General features: G+C 47.8%; 1 protein-coding gene across 5 annotated transcripts in view; it reads right to left on the reverse strand.

Annotated features, from left to right (window-relative positions):
- The window catches only part of LOC139053467 (thyrostimulin beta-5 subunit-like), a 36,508-nt gene extending 14,670 nt beyond the window's left edge, over positions 1-21,838 (reverse strand). For 2 of the 5 annotated variants that reach the window (XM_070530469.1, XM_070530466.1), the window contains exon 1: positions 21,682-21,838. Coding sequence is in view for 2 of the 5 variants with exons in the window: in XM_070530447.1 (XP_070386548.1) it covers positions 11,446-11,561 (116 nt within the window). In the remaining 3 variants the exon portion in view is untranslated. Of the gene's footprint in view, positions 1-10,466; positions 10,540-11,445; positions 11,937-15,528; positions 15,637-21,681 lie in introns of those variants that run through there. The other 3 variants (XM_070530456.1, XM_070530447.1, XM_070530474.1) reach the window with 3 other exon arrangements.
- Between the last annotated feature and the right edge of the window lie 1,492 nt (positions 21,839-23,330).

Genomic DNA, 23,330 nt, shown 5'->3' on the forward strand with positions numbered 1-23,330 from the left:
CCCACGCAGTGTAGGGTAGCCAACCGGATTTTTTGTCATGTTAGCGCCTTGAAGCTCTCTCATCCTCCAAACTTTTTCCTAAAGCGTTGTTTTATCTCCCATAAAAAAGTGGGCGGCAAAAGCGGAACGCTTGTGCCCATTTCTACCGGTGCGTGACAGGCAGCAATGGGGGATCATACAATCTTCGGCTGAGGCAGGAGGTTACCCACATCTACATCCTTCCCAGACCAAATGACAACGCAGAGTCCCAATCGCTTTTCAAGTCGGTCCTTAACAACTGGCATGTTAAAAACGTAAGAAAAAAAAAGACGCCGCGGTTAGATGCGCTTAGAACGTAAACCTCCAAGCCAGCATCTCCGTCTACGTGGAGAAAGTAACCGTCTCCTCATGTTTCTTGCACAGTAAAAACGTTGCGCCCTCACGGCTGCTGGGTCGTCCAAAGAATAACATCCTTAGCCTTAAAAGGAAACTTTAGCTCGATGCCAATTCCGATGTCCCTATAGAAATACATGTAAAACGCAGGAATTACTTTGTGAAACGACCGGTTTAACAACCCTTATCGGTTGTTTTCAACCTTGTCGGACTCGATCCGAGCATTATCAACCCTTATTGGTCGGTATCAACTTTATTGCAAACGAATTCCGATCCTTATTAACCATTATCTGCTCTTATCAGCCTTATCAGACATGGTCCAACCCTTATCAACCTTATCAGAATTGCTGCGACCATCATAAGCCATTATTGCTCTTTGGAACCTCATCCACCCACGTCCAACCATTATCAACCGTGATGAGACCCACATAACCCCTCGTCACTCCTTATCAACTCATTGACTGCTTATTCATCTGTGTTGCGCTTTACATTGCGCAACACAGACACGTCCAACCATTATCAACCGTGATGAGACCCACATAACGCCTCGTCACTCCTTATCAACTCATTGACTGCTTATTCATCTGTGTTGCGCAACGTAAAGCGCAACACCCCTAACATATAAGTGAATACACGGAACACCACGTGGCCTTTTCTGATGTCAAATTTCGTGAACATGCACTAACGCGAGTGCTATGTGGTAATGCAGAAACGCCTGCTTAATTAGAATTTCATTTCATTTCATTTTATTACATTAAGGAATTCAAGAGAGACTGCAGTCTGTAGTCTTAAAAAATTCAGAAGAGTCTGTAGTAATTCTGAGACCCCCACTACGGTGTTAAACATTAAGCTCATATTGTCGCGTATACCCTGCTGCAGCATACAAGCTGAATCAAGATACAGGCGGTTGCACTTTACGAAAACGCAAGCGGCGACGCGCGATGCCGAGACGAACCTCGTTCTCCTATTCTTTAGTCTCTTGGTGCGCCACACCATGTGGCATTACCCCCTCTTCAAAAAAAAAAAAAAGAAGGAAAGCATGCATAGCCTTGACCTGAGAGCGCCGAGATGGTCTAGGACGAACACATAGGCTATAGTCACAATCACTGTGGTGTGCGATATAGACACAAGGCACTGATGGACGAGCAACCACAAAACTAACCGAAGCGGCTGAAAACGTCGAATATTAGGGGCTATAGTACGGTTTCAACCGCACAACGTGCACAATCTCAGATTGCGATTGTCGACGTCGGGGAAAGGAAGGACTTCGTAGTTCACATCACTAATTCGCTGCAACACTCTGTAAGGTCCGAAGCAGCTACTCAAAAGCTTCTCGGATAGTCCTTTTCGGCGCACGGGAGTCCAGACGAAAACTTGATCACCAGGTTGGAACTCGACATGTCGATGGCGGAGATTGTAACGGTGCGCATCGATGCTCTGTTGTTGCTTTATGTGCACTCGGGCAAGCTGACGGGCTTCTTCCGCGCGTTGCACGAAAAGTTCGGCATCTTGGGCGAGGTCGAGATGATCGATGTTGTCGCACGGCAGCATTGCTTCTAACATAGTCTGCACTTCACGGCCGTAAACGAGGTAAAACGGCGTGAAGCGTGTTGTTTCTTGCGTAGCAGTATTGTAGGCAAACGTTACGTAAGGGAGTATCTCGTCCCACGTCTTGTGCTGTACGTCTACGTACATAGACAGCATGTCAGTCATCCTTTTGTTCAGTCGTTCGGTCAAGCTGTTTGTCTGCGGATGATAGGCAGTTGTCCATCGATGAGTCGTGCAGCTGAGTTTAAAAACGTCTTCAATGAGCTGTGCTGTAGAGGCTTTGCCTCGGTCTGTGATGACGTGCGATGGGGCGCCATGCCGTAGGACGATGCTCTGTATGAAAAACTGGGCAACCTCGGAAGCTGTGTCTCGAGGTAGCGCCTTTGTCTCAGCATATCGCGTTAAATAGTCTGTGGCGACGATTATCCACCTGTTGCCAGAAGATGACAGTGGAAACGGGCCCAGAAGATCCATGCCGACCTGGACGAAAGGTTTGCCAGGTGGGTCAATCGGATTCAGCAATCCCGCAGGCTTCACAGCTGGAGACTTTCGGCGCTGGCATTCCGGGCAGGCTTGGACATACCGCTTAACACACTCGGCAAGTTTCGGCCAGTAGTAGGATTTGCGCACTCTATCAAGCGTTCACGTAAAACACAAATGGCCAGACGGAGGTTCGTCATGACAGGCGAACAAAACTTCGGCACGGAGGTCTGCTGGAACGACCAAAAGGTAGGTCTTGTTGGTGGCAGCGGAGTTCTTGTATAAGACGCCATGTGGTAAACAAAAAGACGACAATCCTCGAGCGATATGCCGGGGTATTGATGGATTTCGTCCTTCCAGATGTTCGAATATAGGCCGTAGTGCGTCGTCTGCGCACTGCCATGTGGACAAATCAGTAACGCTTACGGCACCAAGGAAAGCGCCGTCATCCTCAATGTCGTGGTCGGTAGTGTCGATAGGTGCGCGCGAGAGTGCGTCAGCGTCTTCGTGTATGCGGCCCGACTTGTACACGATGGTCACGTTGTACTCCTGCGAACGTAGACTCCACCGTGCCTGCCGTCCAGAAGGGTCCCGCAAATTAGCAAGCCAACATAACGAGTGATGATCGGTTACAACTTTGAATGGGCGGCCGTAGAGGTAAGGTCGAAATTTGGCCAGCGCCCATACGACGGCAAGACACTCTTTCTCCGTAGTGGTGTAGTTGGTCTCTGCACGCGATAGTATGCGACTTGCGTAGGCAATCACTCTTTCAGTACCTTCCTGCCGTTGTACAAGCAGCGCACCAAGACCGACGTTACTGGCGTCTGTATGAACTTCCGTGTCCGCCTCCTCGTCAAAGTGGGCCAGAACTGGTGCTGACACCAGACGCTGTCGAAGCTCAGTGAAAGCAGTCTCTTACTCTGAGGCCCAGACGAACGATACATCGTCCCTCGTGAGTCGAGTCAGCGGCTCCGCCATCTTCGAAAAATTTTCGATGAAACGCCGGTAGTATGCGCAAAGGCCCAGGAAGCGTCGGACACCTTTCTTGTCGGTCGGTGTTGGAAACGTGGCTACAGCGGCAGTTTTCGCGGGTTCGGGGCTAACGCCTTCCGTGCTGACCACATGTCCCAGAAACATAAGCTCCTTGTAGCCGAAGTGACACTTCTGAGGCTGAAGGGTGAGGTTAGCCGATCGGATGGCTTCGAGAACTTGCCGCAGTCGTTTCAGGAGGTCGTCAAATGTCGCCGAAAAAACAACCACGTCGTCGAGGTAGACGAGGCAGGTTTGCCACTTCAGACCAGCGAAAACGGTGTCCATCATTCGCTGGAAAGTTCTGGTGCCCAAAAGAGCCCGAAAGGAAGTGCCCTGAATTCGTAAAGGCCATCTGGAGTGACGAAAGCAGTTTTTTCGCGGGCTCGTTCATCTACCTCAATTTGCCAGTAACCGCTCTTTAGATCGAGAGACGAAAAATACTTAGCTCGCCGCAACCTGTCTAAAGAGTCAACGATACGTGGTAGTGGGTACACGTCCTTCTTGGTGACATCGTTGAGGCGTCGATAATAAACACAGAAATGAAGCGTTCCGTCTTTTTTCTTGACCAGAATGACCGGGGACGACCACGGACTGTGCGAAGGCTGAATGACACCATCATCTAGCATCTCCTTGACTTGGGCTTGAATTGCCTCACATTCTTTCGGCGAGACACGATAAGGCTGTTGTTTGATGGGGCGTGCGTCGGCGGATGTCGTTATTCGGTACTTCGTGATTGGCGTTTGGCCCACCTATAGTAGCCCGAGCGAAGCACGCGCGGAATTCGTTCAAGAGTTCCTGCAGTGCGCTCTTTTGGTCGTCCGTAAGCTCGGAGTTTACATCGATGTCTCTGAGCGAACCGTCGTCTGTGTCCACCTCAGAAGCAAAGCACTCGACGATGTCAGTTGATGGTTCGGCGTATGCGATGGCAGTGCCACGAAAAATGTGCCGATGCTCAAAGGTAAAGTTGGTAACGAGGACCGATGTCTGGCTTTCACGAAGTTCCACAAGGCTTCGCGCTACACAAATACCTTGTGCCAGCAACATAGAAATGTTGCCTTCAACAATGGCTTCATCTTGTAGTTCGTCGGACTTGACCGGAACCATAACACTCGCACGCGGCGGTATCATGATGCTCTCGTCCGAAACGCGAAGTGCGGATCTGTGTCCAGTGGCGTCGGTCTGTGTTGCCCTTTGTGTCGAGAAAGTGATGCAGCGCTCGCGGAGGTCAATAATGGCGCCATATTCCCGGAGAAAGTCCATCCCAAGGATTAAATCGCGGGAACACTCGCGCAGAACCAGACAAGTGGCGAGAAAAGCAGCACCGCAAATTCCTATACTCTGGCCGTGCATAGGCCAAGCGGTCTGAGGACGTGGCCATCTGCCGTACGAACTGGTGCCCCGTTCCAGGGCAACGTAACTTTTGTCAGAACGCTCGCCAGTTTTCCACTAAGAATAGAGTAATCGGCGCCGGTATCTACAAGTGCACTCGCTTTTTTGCTGTCGATCAACACAGGTCTGTCCAGTGAAATCTTGTTCGAAAACTGGTTCTGGCGTCATCGTGTTTTCGTTATTCTGCGGTTGGCACGATGCGAGGTATTGAGCGCGTCGAGTATCAGCGGCCCCGCCTCGGAAGGTCGCTGACGTCAGTTTTCCCGGCGTGGACTTGGTGATCGCCTTTGCTTCATCCTCTAGGTGGAGTTAAATATCGCCGCGGTGAGGGTGAGCATGAATGCCGCTGCGATGGGCCCGGTCTGCGCTGCTGTTCGAGGAATTCTGCGATGTCGGGTGGCCTTTGGCCGAACCTAGGTCGGGGTGAATCGATAGAAAAACCCCACAGTCCGAGTCGTCGGTAGGGGCACTCCCGATATACACGACCAACTTCGCCACAGTGGTAGCACAGCGGTCGTCGATCGAGTGCTCGCCAAACCTCTGATTTCCTCGCGGGTGTTCGGCGATCGGCGAAATACGGTAGCGGAGTTGTCGGAGCGGCTTGCGCCGATTGCAACGCGACTGGCGGCGCCACATAAGTAGGTGCGAAAGCTTGGACGGGGCTCAGTAATGTTTCTGCGTACGTCTTGCGCCGGGATTCGCTTGGCAGAGGTGGTGCTTCACTGCTGGAAAGAGATGCCTGCAGTGCCTGCTGTACTTCTTTGCGTACGACGCTGGCGAGGGAGCTGACTGGAGGTGGCGACGTACCGTGGTGCTTCTGCAGCACGTCGCGAACGACTGAGCGAATCAGCTCGCAAAGCAAGGCGACGTCGCGCCCTAAGCCTACCGGCGTATCCGGAGTGCAGGCGGCATTTACTTGTCGTTTGTACAAGTTCCACCGTTGCTGAAGGGTCTTCTCCATCGCGGTGGCTTCGGTGAGGACCTCCGGAACAGTCTTGGGCGTATTCCGAACAAGACCGACAAAGAGCTGCTCCTTTACGCCTCTCATCAGATGACGCACCTTCTTCTCTTCCGACATGCTCGGATCGGCACGCTGAAAGAGACGCGTCATGTCCTCCACGTACACCGTGACGCTCTCGTTGGCCTTTTGAACGCGTGACTTAAGGGCCCGCTCCGCTTTTTCTCGTCGATCGGGGCTGGAGTAAGTCTCCAATAGCTTGCGCTGGAACTCAGGCCAGGATGACAGGGCACTTTCGCGGTTCATAAACCACGTGCGAACACCATCCTGGAGGCTGAAGTAGACGTTCCTGAGTTTGGCGTTGTTGTCCCACTCGTTAAACGCAGCCACGCGCTCGAACTCCGCCAGCCAGTCTTCCAGGTCTTCAAATGTGTCGCCATGAAAAGCCGTCGGCACTTGAGGGTTCAGCAGCGTTAGGTAAGTTGATGTCACCCGTTCCGTAGAAGTCGCAGTCATTACCTTTCATTACAGTCATTACCTTTTCCTGGAGGTTTCGAAATTCTGGGGCGAGGCCTCGGATTCGCCGGCTTGTGCGATGAACTGGAGTCAACTACAACTGTGGGGTGAGGTTCTTGCTGCCCAGTGGGGTCTCCTGCATAAGTTGAGCGTACCAAGCACCTCCACCGAATTGTCGCGTATACCCTGCTGCAGCATACAAGCTGAATCAAGATACAGGCGGTTGCACTTTACGAAAACGCAAGCGGCGACGCGCGATGCCGAGACGAACCTCGTTCTCCTCTTCTTCAGTCTCTTGCTGCGCCACACCATGTGGCAATACAAATAATTTAGTCACTCACGCAATTAATTAACCAACCGCGAATAATTTAATGTATGTATTCGTCAATCAATTAATCAACGTGTTTGTCTGACAACTTATCAAAAATTTATTCAGAAAGTTTCCTCGTGGAGCAGGTGGCTGGAAAATTCATATTCTACAACTTCCTTTTCGCGAAACGCGTGAACATCTCTTCAAGTCCTCCCCCACGCCGTGACATGTGTTAAAAACACTATGTAAACAAAGACGCCGCGCTATTTCGAAACGAAGTGCCATCCAATACCGAACGAGAGCGAAAGAAGTAATAAAAATGCCCGACTGATTGTCCCCGTGCCCTCTTTCTCTTGCGCGCGCGCGCAAGGAGAACTCGCGGGAAAAGGATACAAACGCGTGGACGGCCACACGCGTATTCCATTTTGTGCGTACGAGGACCCCATGGAATCGAAATCACCAGCATCAGGCTTCCCTGGCGGCTTTTGTCCTACAGTGAAGGCCAGCTAGCACGACGCAGCGGAGACACAGCGGGTCAACAACAGATTGCGTTACAGCGCAAAGCACTCGCCTCCCGTTTATGTAAGCATGCGCTCTTAAACATTGCGCCTTGCTCTGCCAATGCGCAAGAAAACGTAACAAAAAAGCACAGGCCTATGTCATTGCAGACGACGTCTTGTTTTCGACAGGCCGTCCTAATTGAACGCAGTGCGATCGTCTACGAGACAATGAAGCTCTCCTACACAAAATAAACGGCGCTATATATGACACGCATTCACGTGGTTTACGCGAGCAAATCGCAATCCCAATTTTAATCACTGCGTAGCTTGATATTTCAAATCTTGCCTCGCATAAACTATGAGGAGGCCAAACAGGTCAAGAGGTAAGAAACGCGAATTCAGGTAATTGCTTTTTATTTTTTTTTGGGGGGGGGGGGGTGCTAGAGCTGGAAGGAGCCCGATTCCACGTCGCGTAACAGCCCACGCGCCCCCTCTGCAGGTGGGCGGTTTCTCATTGAAGTTCGGCGCGAGCGAAACGTTTGCAGTTACATTTTGCGAAGGGGCATACGTAACAAATAGGGCTCGCGGTACAGCAGCGCAGCACGGCAAATGGTTAGGTATTTTACTCTTCTTGCACTGTATACACCGGAACTCAATCTGAACGTCATGTATGAACATTAGAAGCATCGCTCTTACACGCGCTGTCGAATTAAACCTGCGCAGATACGTCGCCATCCGCCATGTGATACGTTGCCCTTCGTGCAATTGCCTCGTCTGCACAATCTTAAAACGAACATTTCAATAAGAGGCACATTGGTTGTTTGGTATGCGTTACTTGTATACAGTTTCATATGCTTTCATTCATGTCACAGAAAGAAAAGCTATGTTTTCTTTTTTTACTTTATGAGGCCGCAGGTTTAATTGTTTGTTATAAAACGGCTCTCACAAGCAAACTGAGGAGTTTACTGCAAGGCGTGGGCGAACGCCGGACGCTTTGCTTCCCGTGACAGGAACAACGCACCGGAATGGCGCCACTGCGTGCGCGAGTATTTGAACGCACTCCTTTTAAATTGAATCGAGCGCTGGCCGGACGAAACCTGTGCCTTTGTCGTTTCAGCAAAACATGTTTTGTACGGCCTGCAGTATGGATTAAATTAGAGCCGTTCGGCAATGCGTTCCCATGCAATATCATCACCAAGGTTTGCGCGACATCAAGAATTGCCCGACAAGCGAGACAAATAGCTCGAACACACAAGCTCACGAAGTCAATAGATAATGAGTTAGGACAAGCATAAGGAAAATTAATTTTTTTACAAATTGAAATGAGAAACTAATAAGGGAAATTAAAATCGACAAGAACACAAACTGCCGCCGATGCGAGCCGAACCCACGTCTTGCGGATTACCCGTGCGACGTTCTGCTGTTGAGCTATCACGGCTGCCGTCCTTCCATCTATTTTCTTGTGTATTTGTGCACAAGTACTGCATCTATAGTGCTTGGAGTGATGGCCAGCGCCACTCACTACAGCCTCTCTTGTAGAATCGACAGGCACGTGACAGTCTTGGATGCATGTCGAGGGTGTTTGGAAGGAATCGAGTGGTATGAGACGTTCATTGTACGATGTGGGCGGAAAACACGCGTCCCCGTCGAGGCCATTGCGGCGGACGTGGAACGGATCATTTTAACGGCAGGCCTCTCGTACTGATCACGAGCTCATACACTGCCTTGTGGGGTCAAGGTTGCCAAAGTCGAGACCAATATACATATAAATATATGCATATAGACACATATGTATTGTAACGCGGTTTATTGAGCACTCAGAATTGCGACCGTCTCAGTCAAGCGTCACACATCGAGAGGGCTAGCCCCTCTTCGTCGGCGGGCCGATGTTGATAGTGCGTCCATAGGGCTCACCAATCTTCTTCGCTACAACTGCCCCCTGGAGAAGAAGGAGCCATCCTGGTAACTCAAGAAGCGAGGACAAGGGCGTCGTAATAGGGTTTAAGCCTCTAGACGTGCACTGTCTATAACTACTTTGTGGTAGCTATGATACACACAAATGTTTCCGGTTCTTATCTGAGAAAGGTTGTTGGCCAAAGCTAAAATCTAAAAAATCTGCTGATCTAAAATTTGACTCCATTAACGCCACCATGAATAACATCGTGATCACTCATGAAAGAATCGAATCAGCTATTGACGTCTCAAACATAACTCATCACCTGGCCCAAACGGTATATGTCCTAAATTGCTTAAAATTACTAAGCCGGTTATGCTACGCGTTTTCGCAGCTATAATAACAATCTATTGACGCAGGATATGTGCCTGAAACCTGGAAAATTGCTCGCGTGTCTCCGGTATTGAAATCAGGCGAATCCTCCATGCCATCAAACTACAGGCCCATTTGCCTAACCAGTATCCCTTGCAAATTACTAGAACACATCATATCACCCGCAATAATGAATTATTTAACCGAGCACAATTGTTTCCTTTCTAACCAGCATGGTCTCCAGCACGGTCGTTCATGTGAAACACATTACTGAAATTACTTACCAACCTCCATCATGCGGTTCATGTGACATAACTAACTGACGCCATATTTATCGATTTCGCTAAAGCATTTCATGAGGTCCCTCCCAGTCGTCTGATAATGAAACTTGACTGCCTTAAGATAAATAGAGACATTGCTGACTGAATAACTAGCTTTCGAGCGCAGCTTTTAGGCGTCCATTCCTGCGTTTAGCGCCGGCGCACCTCGACGTCGTTCGTCGGCGTAACCGAGCGAACGATCACAGCGAAATGTGAAAGCGAACGCTGAGCTCAGCGGGAGATGAAAGAAGAGACCGTGAGGAGGAAAGTGGAGGAGGAGGCTACGGTGAAAGCATGAGGCGGAAAGGGGAGGAAGAGAATATAGCGAAAGGGTGAGGAGAAAGGCAGAGCGCTCAGTGGACCATAAATATGATCACTTAGCGTAAACGGAAGGGAACAAGGGGAGCGCCCCTTGTTCCCTTCCGTCCTTCCTTGTTTGCGCTAAGCGATCATATTTATGGTCTACTAAGCAATATGAACCGACTAGCCCAGCAACATGTACTTCTAGAAAAGCAGAGTGTCACACGAGACCACGAGATGGCGCCATAGTCTTCGTAATCTGATTGTATGCGCGACGCGAGTTGTGTAGTACTTTCTGGAAGCCACGCAATTAGACTGGAACCTTCGATGAATCGTGTTTACAAGCCGACGCGCTTGACCCGCAGATTAAATTTCCGATGACCGCTAACTCTGCTCACCGCTATCGTTGTGCTTGAGCGTTACTTGCTTTGCTGGGCACAAGTACGCCCAATAAAGAGTTAAATTTGTAGCTCACAGTTTCGACACTGTCTCCTTCTTCACTGTCACTGCCACGTGACGATATAATCATAATAGGAAATGGTGTCGGCCAGTTCTTTCTGAACAATGAGCGACGCAACCGGCTGAAGCGCTTCGTCCACCGCAGCTGCTGAACGAGCTGCCCAGCTCAGCGGCACCGACGTCAGAATCCAAATGTGCGCGCCGCCGAAGCACAAGCTAAACGCCGTCGCCGAAAATAGTTGTCTGTAACTGTACGTACATAGATTTCTCACGGAAATTCTATGCCTCAATATATCGCGAAATGAAAACACGCGTGGCGCTACGCTCAAATTTCGCATTAGGAAGTATCATAATCGTCGGCGATATTTTTTTTTAAATGTAAATGTCGTCAATTCGTTACTGTGAATGATTGCTCGTCTTCATTGATTCTATTTAAATCCGGGTACCACAAGGCTTGGACCAATACTCTTCCTCATCTACATTAAAGACATTATTAAGAACCTGACATCTACTACTCGCTTATTTAAAGACGACTGCGTGACAGATTATTCACCGCGACGACAACACCGCTTTAGAAAAAGACCTTGACAACATTTCCACTTCGTGTGGTCAATGGCAAATGAAGGTAAACTCTTCCAAAACCAAAGTTATAACTTTTACGACTGCTACTAACGCTCCACGATATCCCTACGTGAATAACGCAATGCCTACTGAACGTGTTTCTTCATTCAAGTACTTAGGCGTGCACCTGTCTGCCGACTTAACATGGAATACCCACATTGACGCAAGAACTTGTAAAAAATCCAAAACATTCGGATTTATCAGACGTCGCTTACATCAAGCTCACTCGAAGACGAAACTTACGACAAGCACCTCTCTGGTTCGCTCTAAAATAGAATATGCGTCATTCATTAGGAACCCACATCAAATGTACTTAATAAACTAGAGTCTGTGCAGAATAAAGCGGCCTGATTTTATAACAAGAAACTACTTACGTCATTCCAGCATAACTAAAAATTGGCTGAGGTTTAACAATCTTAAACCTAGTCATCACGAGCGAAAGGTCTGTTTGGCTTGGTTTTGCAAAGAATATGCGCGCACACCGTTTCATTAAAGTTAGGCTCGTCTTTCACGTGCGCTGCCAACGGGTTCTGCGTGAAGTCACCGTGAAACCTGGCCTTCGCCGTCGAGCTTGACGCCAGCCAAAGGGCATCAAACGTTCGTTGTGGCTGCCGTAACTTTTATCCACGGCTTCGTCTCCTTCTTGTTCGTGTTGCTGAACGACAGCTGCAGTTGCAGTAGCTGTGATCTTGGCACGCTTCCACGCTTGGTAAGCTTCTCTATACCGTCCTAATCTGGCCTCCCTTTGCTCCGGTGTTTCAGTAGGCAACTTTGCCTTTGCTTGAGATTTCACAGCCTGCCGTCTAGCTATATCTACTGGGTGATTGGATTCAGCCTGTCGCTTGTGCTGAAGCGCACGCACAGACGGCCCAGCCGGCACGCCGAGACTGAGCGACCAAGCGGACCAAGTGCTGGCGAAGCAGCCGTTTGAAAGCCACGTTTATTGTCCGACGTAATCGGCGCGTCGGAGCGCGTTAGCCGGTTACGTTGGCTGCGCCAGAGTGTCGAACCATCGCTCACCTATAGACGCTGTTGTTTTCGCCAACGTGACGTAACGTGTGCGCGCGCTCACGGTACGTCGGGCTATATTTAGCCCTTTAACCCTCGCCTAGTCATGTGGTACCATAGCGGAGAGGCTCAGAGAGAGCGCAGCTGCGACGCCTCTTCGCAACGGATCACATGGCGTGACGTCACACCTGCCACACACTTGCTCTGGCGGCTCAAGGTTGTTGCGACGCGATTAACGACCTTGAGAGACGTGGGTAGTAGAGATTTCGCTCTAACATCAAAGCACCGCTAAAGCTTCCATCACTAGAGAAAAGAGTACTGTTCGCACTATTATCTCACTTTCACAAGCTATGGGAACTCGGGCATCGGAACCAGCAGTCGAAGTAGAGGACAAAGTGACTCGTGAGCGGCGAGCGGTGCTTCGAGGCTCGGCTGTACGCCCTTGGGCGTGGCCGTCCAGGACTGGGGCCTGCTGGCGTGGACTGAAAGACCGCGCCGTTCCCACAAAACTTTATCATAACCATTCGTCATTTGCGGCCTCTTGCATACAGCCTGCCAATCGAGTTTTCCCGCGCCTAGACCACCCTTTCAATGTTGTAATCCTGAATGCACGTACAAGCCTTTTAAATAACTCGCCATTATTTCGTCCCATCCGTCCTTGAAATACTCAACGACACGATGTCGTGTCTACAATAAACTACGATACATTTGTACATGTGCTGAATAGTTCGCTTAGCATCGATTAACATTTGTGTCTGAATCCTTATGTCTACAACCTTCTAATATGTTTTGTATCCGCCAGTGTCGTTTATTGCTTGTTTCATCTATGTTGCTGTTAATGACTGTTCACCTGTTTCACTGTGACCCCCTGCGTTTATCGTAACGCACCCCCCCCCCCTCGCCCCTAAGGGTGCCTTAAGGATATGTGAATAAAAAAACATCGACGCATGACCCGTGTAGGGCAGTTGGTTAACTCGGATAGTTGAAGCAACCGGGGTCAAAATCTTCCACAAGGTTGGTGAACCACTGCTTTGTTTCCGGTTGTGAGATGTCTACGTCTCCGACAACGACCACCGACGAGCGATTCGCGGCAACGTGCGTTCATCTGTCATCAGTCATGTGGTTCGACGGCTGTTTTTATTTGTGCGTTTCGTATTGAATAGAAAGCTGTGATGTATGTCCGCCTTACGCCTCTACCTCACGGGTATATGTGACATTTATCCTGGCCCTGCACTGCCGCCGGCCCACTGAGTTTTCTGTCGACGTGACAGGCGCGAAAAAATCCTGGGATCCTAGTCGTAGACAGCTTCGTTGTAAAAACCGTTTATTTGTGGATTGCAGTTAATTAGTCCATCATGCATATCGATTTCTCGTGCAAGTAATGCTCGCCTCTTTGAGTAAGCCAGCTCAGTGACTACAATTATGCTATCTGCCACAGGCGATTTTTAAACATTCTGTAGGTCTAAAAAATACACCTGGTATAGTGGAAAGGAGAAAGAAAATATGGAGATTCCATTACTTAAGATGTTCTTAGCGCAAGGACACGGGAAAGAAGAAAGTATAGCCCTAGAGACGTAGCGTCCTGCCTCGATTATACTTTCTTCTGCTCCATGCAATATTTAATGCAAATAGCATCCTTGCAATTGCCATACCAGTTTTCTTTCCGGCTACCTAGCTATCTGGCTATCCCACAAAAAACCTGGGCCGATCCCGAAAGTGTGCAGTCTAAAAATGTGAGCCGTTCACGTGGTTATGTGACGCTCTTCAAAGAATCAACCTCATATGAACCGCATATGGTCATCGTAGATCAGCTCTACACGAACATTTATTTATTTATTTGTTTTAGATATACTTCCATCTGAGAACCAAGCAGGTGGGCGTACAACAAGAGTACAAAGCATAGCGCAAAAAATAATTGTAAGTGTAACTTGCTCCTGTGTGCTCAAAATTAGAATACGACGCCGCATTTTGGGATCTCCCATACCACAAATCTAATTATGTATCTTGAATTAATAAAAGAAATAACGCCACTCTATTCATTCTAATTACAAACGCACATCATGTACAACATCACTGTAACACGGCCTGTCATTACCAAACCTATCACTGCACCGTCAGTTTTACTTGCTTTGCCTTTTTGACCACCATTCTTTATTGCGCACCGAAGTGTTCGTGCCTCCGACTGATCGCTCATCTCGGTCTGATCATCAACACAAAGTTAGATGCCTTTCTGCAAGGCAAACACTTATTCTTGTTCCTTCATACCGCACACATCTTAACGATTGGAACCACCTTCCCACCCGTATCTGGTTACTCTCTCTCTCTCTCTCTCTCTCTCTCTCTCTCTCTCTCTCTCTCTCTATATATATATATATATATATATATATATATATATATATATATATATATATACACCATGTGATATATTCCTTCGTGATCATTTAATGCGTCCCTCCCCCCCCCCCCTTATTTTTTTTGCAACTGCGATGCCTGTAGTCGGTTCAATATGTCTTGTGTATTTATGATTTGCCGCTAATGTTGTATAATGCGCTGTGTTTCCCTCTGCAATTGTTCCCTTTATTGTGACGTAACCCACTCTCTTCTACAATGTCTCGGCGCTAGAGGCCGGGCACGTCAAATAAATAAATTAATTAAATTAAAGAAGAAAGCAATAATAAGAAAAAGACAGCGTCGAAATCAGTTTAATTTAAATTCAGCTCAATAAACCTACGGATTCCGCACATATATTGTCGCAATTCTGGAAAATTGGCCGAAGAATAGCCAGGAACCCGAATTGCCTAGAACCCCCCCTCATACCGAATGGTACACAGAAAATAAACACGCTGAAATAAAACCAGATTTAATTTGGGGTTACTATACGGGCCAGAGCCACGATCTGATTATGAGGCGCGCCGTAGTGGGGGCCTCCGTACAATTTTTTACCACCTAGGATTCTCAAACTGTGCACCTGAATTTACGCAGACCAGCGTTTTTCCATTTCACCCCCGTGGAAATGCGGCCGCCGCCGCGGATTGGATCGAACCCGCGCGACACCAAGCTCAGCAGCGCAACGCCGTAGCCACTAAGCTACCATGGCACATCACACACGTGCCGAATGGCTACGCATAAACCGCAAAGAAGTATATCAAAGAAACCATTAAACATAGCGCGCTATACCGTCAAGTGGTCGATGTGCTTTAGAGCTATAGTAACCACATGTGAGCTGACATTTATACATTATCCTGCACATTTTCCGGTGACCGGCTCTGTTATATGCAACTAAACGCTGCCAAACAATGAACTTGAGTATCCTCAGTGCAACAAGCGTACGTCTTCAAGCAAACAGTTATTTCCTTAAGGGGACACAAAGACCAAAAAAAAAAGAAAGAAATAATTTCACCTGTATTAGTCAGTTACCATTTTTACAATACCAAGAACACCGGTCTTACCGCGGTAAGCTCAGGCTTGGCACACCGGAAAGCGCGCAACAGCAAAAGACGAGTGGCGACGCCGCCTCGAAGTTCCTGCACCAGCGCACCATGACATCGTGGACTTTGATGGCGTCTGCTGGGACTAAGTTAATTGTGTATAGCTAAATATGGACCTGCTTGTGTTGTACAGGAGCCAAAGGTTGAGCGCGGCAAGATTCTGGAACGTTAATTGGGGCAACGCGGCCCAAACATATAAACATAGCTTGAAATCTGTGACGTCACACTGACGTGAGGACGCTCCATGGTTTTGACGCAAAATTTGAAAAACGAAACTTTGTCCTTCATTTACTCTTATAATGTTTGTCTGAAGTTTATTTCAGAAAACTGAACAAATGAATAGACCTGGATGCATAGAACCTGAATTTATATTGCCATTGTAGAAGCAAATTTTGAAAATCAACGACCATGGGCTCAGAAGGACAGTGCAATGACTTTGGATTTGATCAATGTCCTGTAGCATCGAATGGACTAATGCTTCAACTAGCACGTGTTCTGTCACGTATGCATGTGATAAAATTAGTGCCGCTTCACAAACGCCTGCTCATAGTTACCAACAAGGGGACAACAGATAATGAAGCCAGGGTAAGCGTAGGGATAATTAACTCTTATTTTATTAGAACCTACAATTATTAATTTTGCGATAAACTTCATATACCTAATTTTAAAAAAACGGTCAATAAAATACGTCGTTGATGGGAGTTGAACCTACAAACTTCGCCGAGCATGCTGAGATGTTGTACTAGTTCAGCTACGGCAGCGGCTGACCCCTGACTATAGCTACCGCTTCTAACCACAGTACCCTGGCTCTACTTTCTTGGGTTTCAGTGCACGCAACATGAATTAAACCTAGTCCTCGGCTGTTAAGCAGGGCCATCCGCGAGCGTGGCAACGAATTTTTCTAACCGCAGGCGTCAACGTGATCTCGAGAGCAGTACGCAAACGGCCCTCTCGAGTGGCACCAGCCTGCCTGAAGATATATGCTGGCAAAGATGACACACGCTGTGCCGATGTTTTCTTGCCCTCTTCCTTATTCACCGCTGCGTCCTTCTTTCTTGTGGTTCAGAAATGAATTTTCCGCGTAGACCGGTCAACGTGTGGTCCGCTGCGTTCTTCGCAAACAGCTGCACGGGTGTATAACAGTCAGAGTCGACGAGTCACTACAACCAGTACGAAAGCACCTTGTTGGAAGGGTCACCCTGGTGGGGTGGCCTATAGTCGCCAAGACTCTGACCCTCAGACTCGGCTTCGAAATCTGCAGTCACCTGAAGAGTTTCTTCGTGTTTTGTATTCATTTAAACTATCCGCGTTACGCTGGCGAACACATCCCCGTAAAAGCAGCAGAGGGGCAATCATGCAGCTGTCGCGGCAAATAAAAACTAGACAAAAGGCGTCCTGTTTGTCCTATACGGAGCCTTTCTTTTTCTTCTGCTTTCTGTTTTCTTGCAAGCTCGTTTCTTTGTTTTGCCACTTACCATGGCATCCCGTTTCTTTTTTTCTTCTTTAACTTTTGCTATGTATGATCTCTCCCCTCCGCAACTTTACTGGACTTCGCATTTCGTATCTGCGAAATCCCCGATATTATGACGCGTCAGAGAAGACTAGCGCAAAACTTCTCCTGCATCATTTCTTCGCAGATTGTCGTTCACGTTTCGACCAAACAGGATAGAAATTGATGTAATAATTAAATGATCGCGTCCGCTATGGCCAGTAACAGATGGCGCTGACCGCAAGAAAAGCTTCACAAATACGGGCCAAGGTCCTCTAATGTAACTTCGTAGCGTGTAAACAAAGGACGAGACAGTAGGGAAATGACATGCACAATTCGCCGCTTCTGCCTCGTACTTTGTTTACGCGCTACGAAGTTGCGTCAAGGAGCTAGTCCGATTTCCCAAGGTTCCTTGCCACCTTGTGTCTCGCTTCCCTTCGCTTCACTGAACCCGTACTACGCTTAGGATGACACAGAGTTCCTCGCACCTGCCCTGCGTCCTTCCTCGTCCTCATCGAATTCTGTGCTCGTTCCTACACTCTAAATATGTGCCAACTAGCCCAAGGACGCACCTAAGATAGTTCAGCAGCTTGGTCCTCACAATTTTTTTCCGCTTCCCTTTCGCCGCAGTTTGGGGTAGCTGAGCAGGCGCAACATGGTCTGCCTGGCTTTTTCTGTCTCGCACTCGGCAAATTGCTATATTCACGTGACGGAAAGGAAGGCGTGCAAAACGCGGACACATGCTGAACGACAGCGACAGTGAAAACACAAATGCCGACTATCAGCTGAAGGGTCGCACAATGGTGGAAAAGGAGAAAGACACACGACGTACACATGCGCATGCCCAAAGAAGTGCCCGCATGTGTTCATGATTGGCGAGTTGGCACTGCCCTTTCCTTGAGCGCATACGTAGGTAGTATGGCACGCGCCTTCCTGATCTTTTAAAGCGAAGAATTCTTGGCGAATGTAGATCGTTTTTTTTTTTTTTTCTGCCGGGTGTCTCACCGTTTCCATGGGCAGCGCAGCGCACTCTAACAAAGTTGACCTATGACCGCATTTTAAGCGTTCAAACGCCCAACTAGCACTTAATGTCACCTTCGGACCCGATGTGAATGTGCAATCACTTATCGCCGACACATTCGCTCTCGGGTCCTAGGCATAGCGCATCTGGGTTCTTTCCACAGCTGCCCGTTGGCGTCAGTGATGAGGCACATTGGGCTTAATCCATCCTAACCAGCGGATCCTACAAGCGAAATCCACCAGTGATTCACCAGTCAAGAGACGGTCGAAACCACCAACCACGAACCATCAGTAATTGTGTCAAGTGAGGTACATATGTATAGTTATACATAGTCTAAGCATATAATATCCTAAAATTGAACTTAATCATAATCTCTAACAATGCAATATCATATAAACATTTCAGCTTCACCACCCAAGGTGTACGGTTTTTCTTCTGATCATTACCACAGTTCGTGAGTGTTCTTTTATACCAACGATGCTTCGCATTATGTAATGCTCAACTGAAGCTGTTTCTGCCAAATGTTTTCGCCACTCAACAATTTTTCAGTTCATAGCCGGCGTTTCTGTTGTCATTTCTGTTTTACTTGTGCCCGTACTTTACGCAGCTCATGGTCTCACCTTTAGCTCGCGTAGAACGTCACTGCGTATTCGCTTGCGTGATACTCGCCTGTTCCATTACTATCTCCTGGCGGCACTACGTCTACCGTAATATGTCTCGAGTCATAGATCTCTCTTGGGATGCCACTCGCTATCCTTTGACTGCAATATACATTCAATAATCGCACCGAGAAATCGTCCGTCTGAGCGAAAATCCCGCAAGTGAATGTTAGAGCTCTTTCTAGCAAATATACGTCGAATTTTTTGCTGGTTTAGTAAGAGCAATTATTTGTGTATTGTTTCTTGTATATTTTTATTTAATCAACGAGGCTACCTCAGTCGTTGCGAACAAACGTTAATCAATAATCGCGCTCTACTCAACATTTTTGTTGGACTAGGGAAGTCGTACTTTTATTTTATTTATTTTTTGACGGTCGCAAATGTGCACGTTCTACAAATCAGCAGTAGCGCTGCAAAACACGCAGCTCAATTTTTTTATTTTTTTTTACTATCGCTGGTTAAGCACGCTTGGTGGGCTAGTTGGTAAAGCATCTTAAAGGGTTAACAGCGCACACAGGCGGGGACAGAGTGAGGAACAACAGGACACAGCGCTGACTGGCAGCGGTTAAGCTGTCGCTAGCGTCGTTCTGTGAATTTTTATTAGCCTTCAGTTTCTAAAATAGACACAGTCGCTGGCTCATTCATGGACGATAAATTCGCTAAGCCACTGCTGAAATTTCTACGTGAGGATCACATGCACGCCTTCATTTAAACGAACATCTATGCCACCTATGCTACAGGGCCAACAGCTAAATAGAAAAATGCCAGAACGCATTCGTCATTTTCAGGGTCACCCGCCGTGGTTGCTCAGTGGCTATGGTGTTAGGCTGCTGAGCACGAGGTAGCGGGATCAAATCCCGGCCACGGCGGCCGCATTTCGATGGGGGCGAAATGCGAAAACACCCGTGTACTTAGATTTAGGTGCACGTTAAAGAACCCGAAGTGGTCAAAATTTCCGGAGTCCTCCACTACGGCGTGCCTCATAATCAGAAAGTGGTTTTGGCACGTAAAACCCCATAATTTATTTTCAGGGTCGGCTCTCATGTTTAATTACTCGCGTCCCGCTCTAAATTTTAACTATCCTTTTCAATGTTTCATCCCTGCCTTCTCTCTTTCTTTCCTATCCGCCGTGGTTGCTCAGTGGCTATGGTGTTAGGCTGCTGAGCACGATGTCGCGGGATCGAATCCCGGCCACGGCGGCCGCATTTCGATGGGGGCGAAATGCGAAAACACCCGTGTACTTAGATTTAGGTGCACGTTAAAGAACCCCAGGTGGTCGAAATTTCCGGAGTCCCCACTACGGCGTGACTCATAATCAGAAAGTGGTTTTGGCACGTAAAACCCCATAATTTAATTTAATTCTCTTTCTTTCCTCCTCCTCCTTTTCAATGTTTCCTTCAGTAGTGCGACAGGCGCGACTGAATGAATGAATGGTTTCATCTTCTGTATTTCGATGTTCACATTGTCACTAAAGAAGTTCCGAAGAAATTTGCCATGTGGAGGTGAATTCATGCGAGGGATAAAGTCACACAGGCAAAGTCACCATCCATCTGAATGCAGAATGAATAAAGCTACAAACGAAGTCCGTTTGAGGACTTCTTAAAAACACTTGCAGACTTCCCAAAAACCTGCGTAAGGTTAGACGAGGACCGAAAGGGTAATGAATGGGAGGGGGGGATAGGGAATTAAGCAGCAGACGCTTTCATATGACCATAGGGTTTGTTACAGCTTTTTTCGATTTTTTTATTCCACGTAATTCGTTATAGCAAAACTTCGCGACTACCAGTACGCTGCCGACTCCAATTTGTGGTGCACTGGATCACACGAACCGGTGATCATTTGACCTCGAAATTTGCATTTCGGAAAGAAAGACGAAAACACGGTATTTTGACGATTCGTAGACAACCCCTGATTTCATTCGTACAGACCGCGGTGCACTTCGACAGCTGAAAAATAGCGTGAAAAACGAAGAACAAATCGCAAGGTATAAAAGCGCAACCCGAAACAAGAGGTACAAATCAGCTAAGAAAAGAATAAGAAACACTGGAAATTGTACGAGCTTGTATGAGCTCATGCAGAGCAATGCACAAAGACGCGAAGGCTCACTTTATAGAAAAAGCTCAGGATATCGTAAAAAACGATGACTTTTATCTAGGATGTGACCCTGCGATCTTAAACCATCCTTGCCCAGCACCCTTCTTTTGGTTGTTTTGACTTGGCTTTAATGCTTGAGCTGCACGCTCGAAAAAAGGAGAGAAGCCTTCGTAGTATTTAGAGAAAAAGTTGGCGAAGGTTGCCACATAAGTTGCCATATATGGGACTTTAGAAGCCTCAGTACTTAATACTATCTAGTAGACTGGTTACACAGTAACATGAGAAGAAAGAGAACCAGTGAGAAGGAAGTTCTCTCTTCGGCACGAACTGTTTGCTACCGTAGAAACAAGTGACAGAAAATAATGTAGTTTACGAATAGTGTGCATTATAAAATGTCATGGTGCTATGATTTACAAAATTCAGTACATGTGACAGTTTAAACTGTCACATGTACTGTATTCAAGAAATATATGCTCCCAACAATTGTTGGGAGCATATATTTCTTGAAGGTCGACAATTGCTCGTATCTTGTTTGTTACTGACAAAAATGCTACTAATCACTAAGTAACTCACGTCACAAGCATATGTTACAGTTTATGCCGAAGGCCATACTGGCGCCAATATTTAAAAAAAAAGAAAATAATTAAGAAGACAAGCTGATATTACCATTCATATTACTAAATGTCCAATTGATTTAAAACTTTAGTTGGCAAACCAGCAGTAATGAACATGGAAATGCGAAGACACGACGTAGTTTATTTCTAGCGATTCCATTCACGTCGACTGCAGCACACGTCGACTGCAACTTACAGCACTGACTGTAAGTCAGTGCCTCTAAGTTGGCCACTTACGTTGAGCGCTGGTGCCGGTGGCAAATGTCTTGTGTCGACGACGCTGGTCGAACAGGCAGATGTTCTCAGAGAAGACTGTTCGATGACGGCAGCGATCACTGACTGTCTGTTCAAAGCTCGCGGGCTGAAGCGGAGTGGTGCCGTTTCGGTTGGCACCGCAGCAGTTTTAGTGAGCAGCGCGCGACACTACCCCCCCCCCCCCCCCCCCATCCGGCTCTTCTCTAGGCGTGCACAGCGCCCACGCTTTCTGCCAACGGCATTAGGTGCTCCTTTCGAACCAGAAAGGGAAATTAAAAAATAAAATAAAGCGAAAGTCCTTCCGCCTCCCCGCTCGACAGTACTTGTGCTTTTATTATTGGCAACCACGACCACGCAAACCGAAACTAACAGAACAACGGCCCAGCGCCGACAAGCCCGAGCTTGAAGTGAAAGTCGCCTGTTGCTGAAACGATTTCGCCGATCTAATGGGGAGGAGAGAGGAAGGAGTGGAGGGTTGCTCGTACGAGAGAGGGTATCGCGGGAGACTCACGCTGATTGGTTGAACGCTAGTGACTCGTCATTCGTTGAGGGATGCGTCTTCTTTTCCTTCCGCGTCTTCCACAGTCCTGTGATCTCTCTCCTCCCTACGTCCCTCTGCTTCGACTATACGCGCCGTGCACGCCGACGGACGCGCCACTGGTGGCGGCCTTGCGCAGAACACGCGGGAGAGGAGCCTGGCGCGCGCCGTAGTTTGTTGTGTCGTTGATCGTGCTTCTCTGTCTTCGCGTTTTCAGAGCAAAATAGGCAACACCATTCGCAGGTGTGGGGTGGCCAAAGCTTCAGGGAATGTCGAAGAAAAATTGTTGCAGGGTGGGGGGCTCAAATACCGGTGAAAACGTGCCGGCGATATGGTTCTAATCATTCCCGGCAAAGCCTCATCAGCGGGAGCAACGGTAGAGAAAATGGATCGTCGCTTCGAAGGGAAATTTCTTGTTCTCACCTTTCCTTGTCTCGTCGGTGTTTTTTTTCCACTCGATCATAGTTAGACGCGTGAGCAACAAAGTTCGTCTGCATTGCAGCATGAGGTTTAAAGGCATTTCGCTAAAGTTCGGAATGCTGTTTGCCGCTTATATTGTTTTCCGCTTCTTTACCGCGTTGCGCTAGCTAGGCAGCACGACTTCACGGGCGCATTGCGTTGTATGTTAAAGCTACTGAAGTTTGCAAGAACTGAAATTGTTGGTTTCATGTGGCGCGGTAAATCCTCGCACCAGCTGTCGCGCACTTCATGTTTTTACATCTATTTTATGCGTGGCTTCGCACATGTTTAACTGTTGATAGTTGCTCCATGCATAACTCTTGTCGATTCTTTTGAGCTGCGAAGTTTTCACCCTGCCTTGTTTGTAAAGGGTATAAATCACGCTGTGTCTTATCGGAATGATACCAAGGAAGTGCTTCTTTAACAGCTTCATTCTTTTCGCCCGAGGGCATCTTAGATATTGTTTGCGTTTTTGGAAATGTGTTTAGAAAATAGGTAGTTCGGGGCGAGAATCGCTAATAGCTGCTGCATATGGTATTTTTGTTCCATTTCTCGCTGAAAAGTTCGCGTCCCGTTTGGGAAGTCATCACACCTCGATGCTGCCTGAGCAAACTTAACACGCCGAGTGATTTGT

The sequence above is a fragment of the Dermacentor albipictus genome, chromosome 1 (genome assembly GCF_038994185.2).
Source record: "Dermacentor albipictus isolate Rhodes 1998 colony chromosome 1, USDA_Dalb.pri_finalv2, whole genome shotgun sequence".
NCBI classification, from domain to species: Eukaryota; Metazoa; Arthropoda; class Arachnida; order Ixodida; family Ixodidae; genus Dermacentor; species Dermacentor albipictus.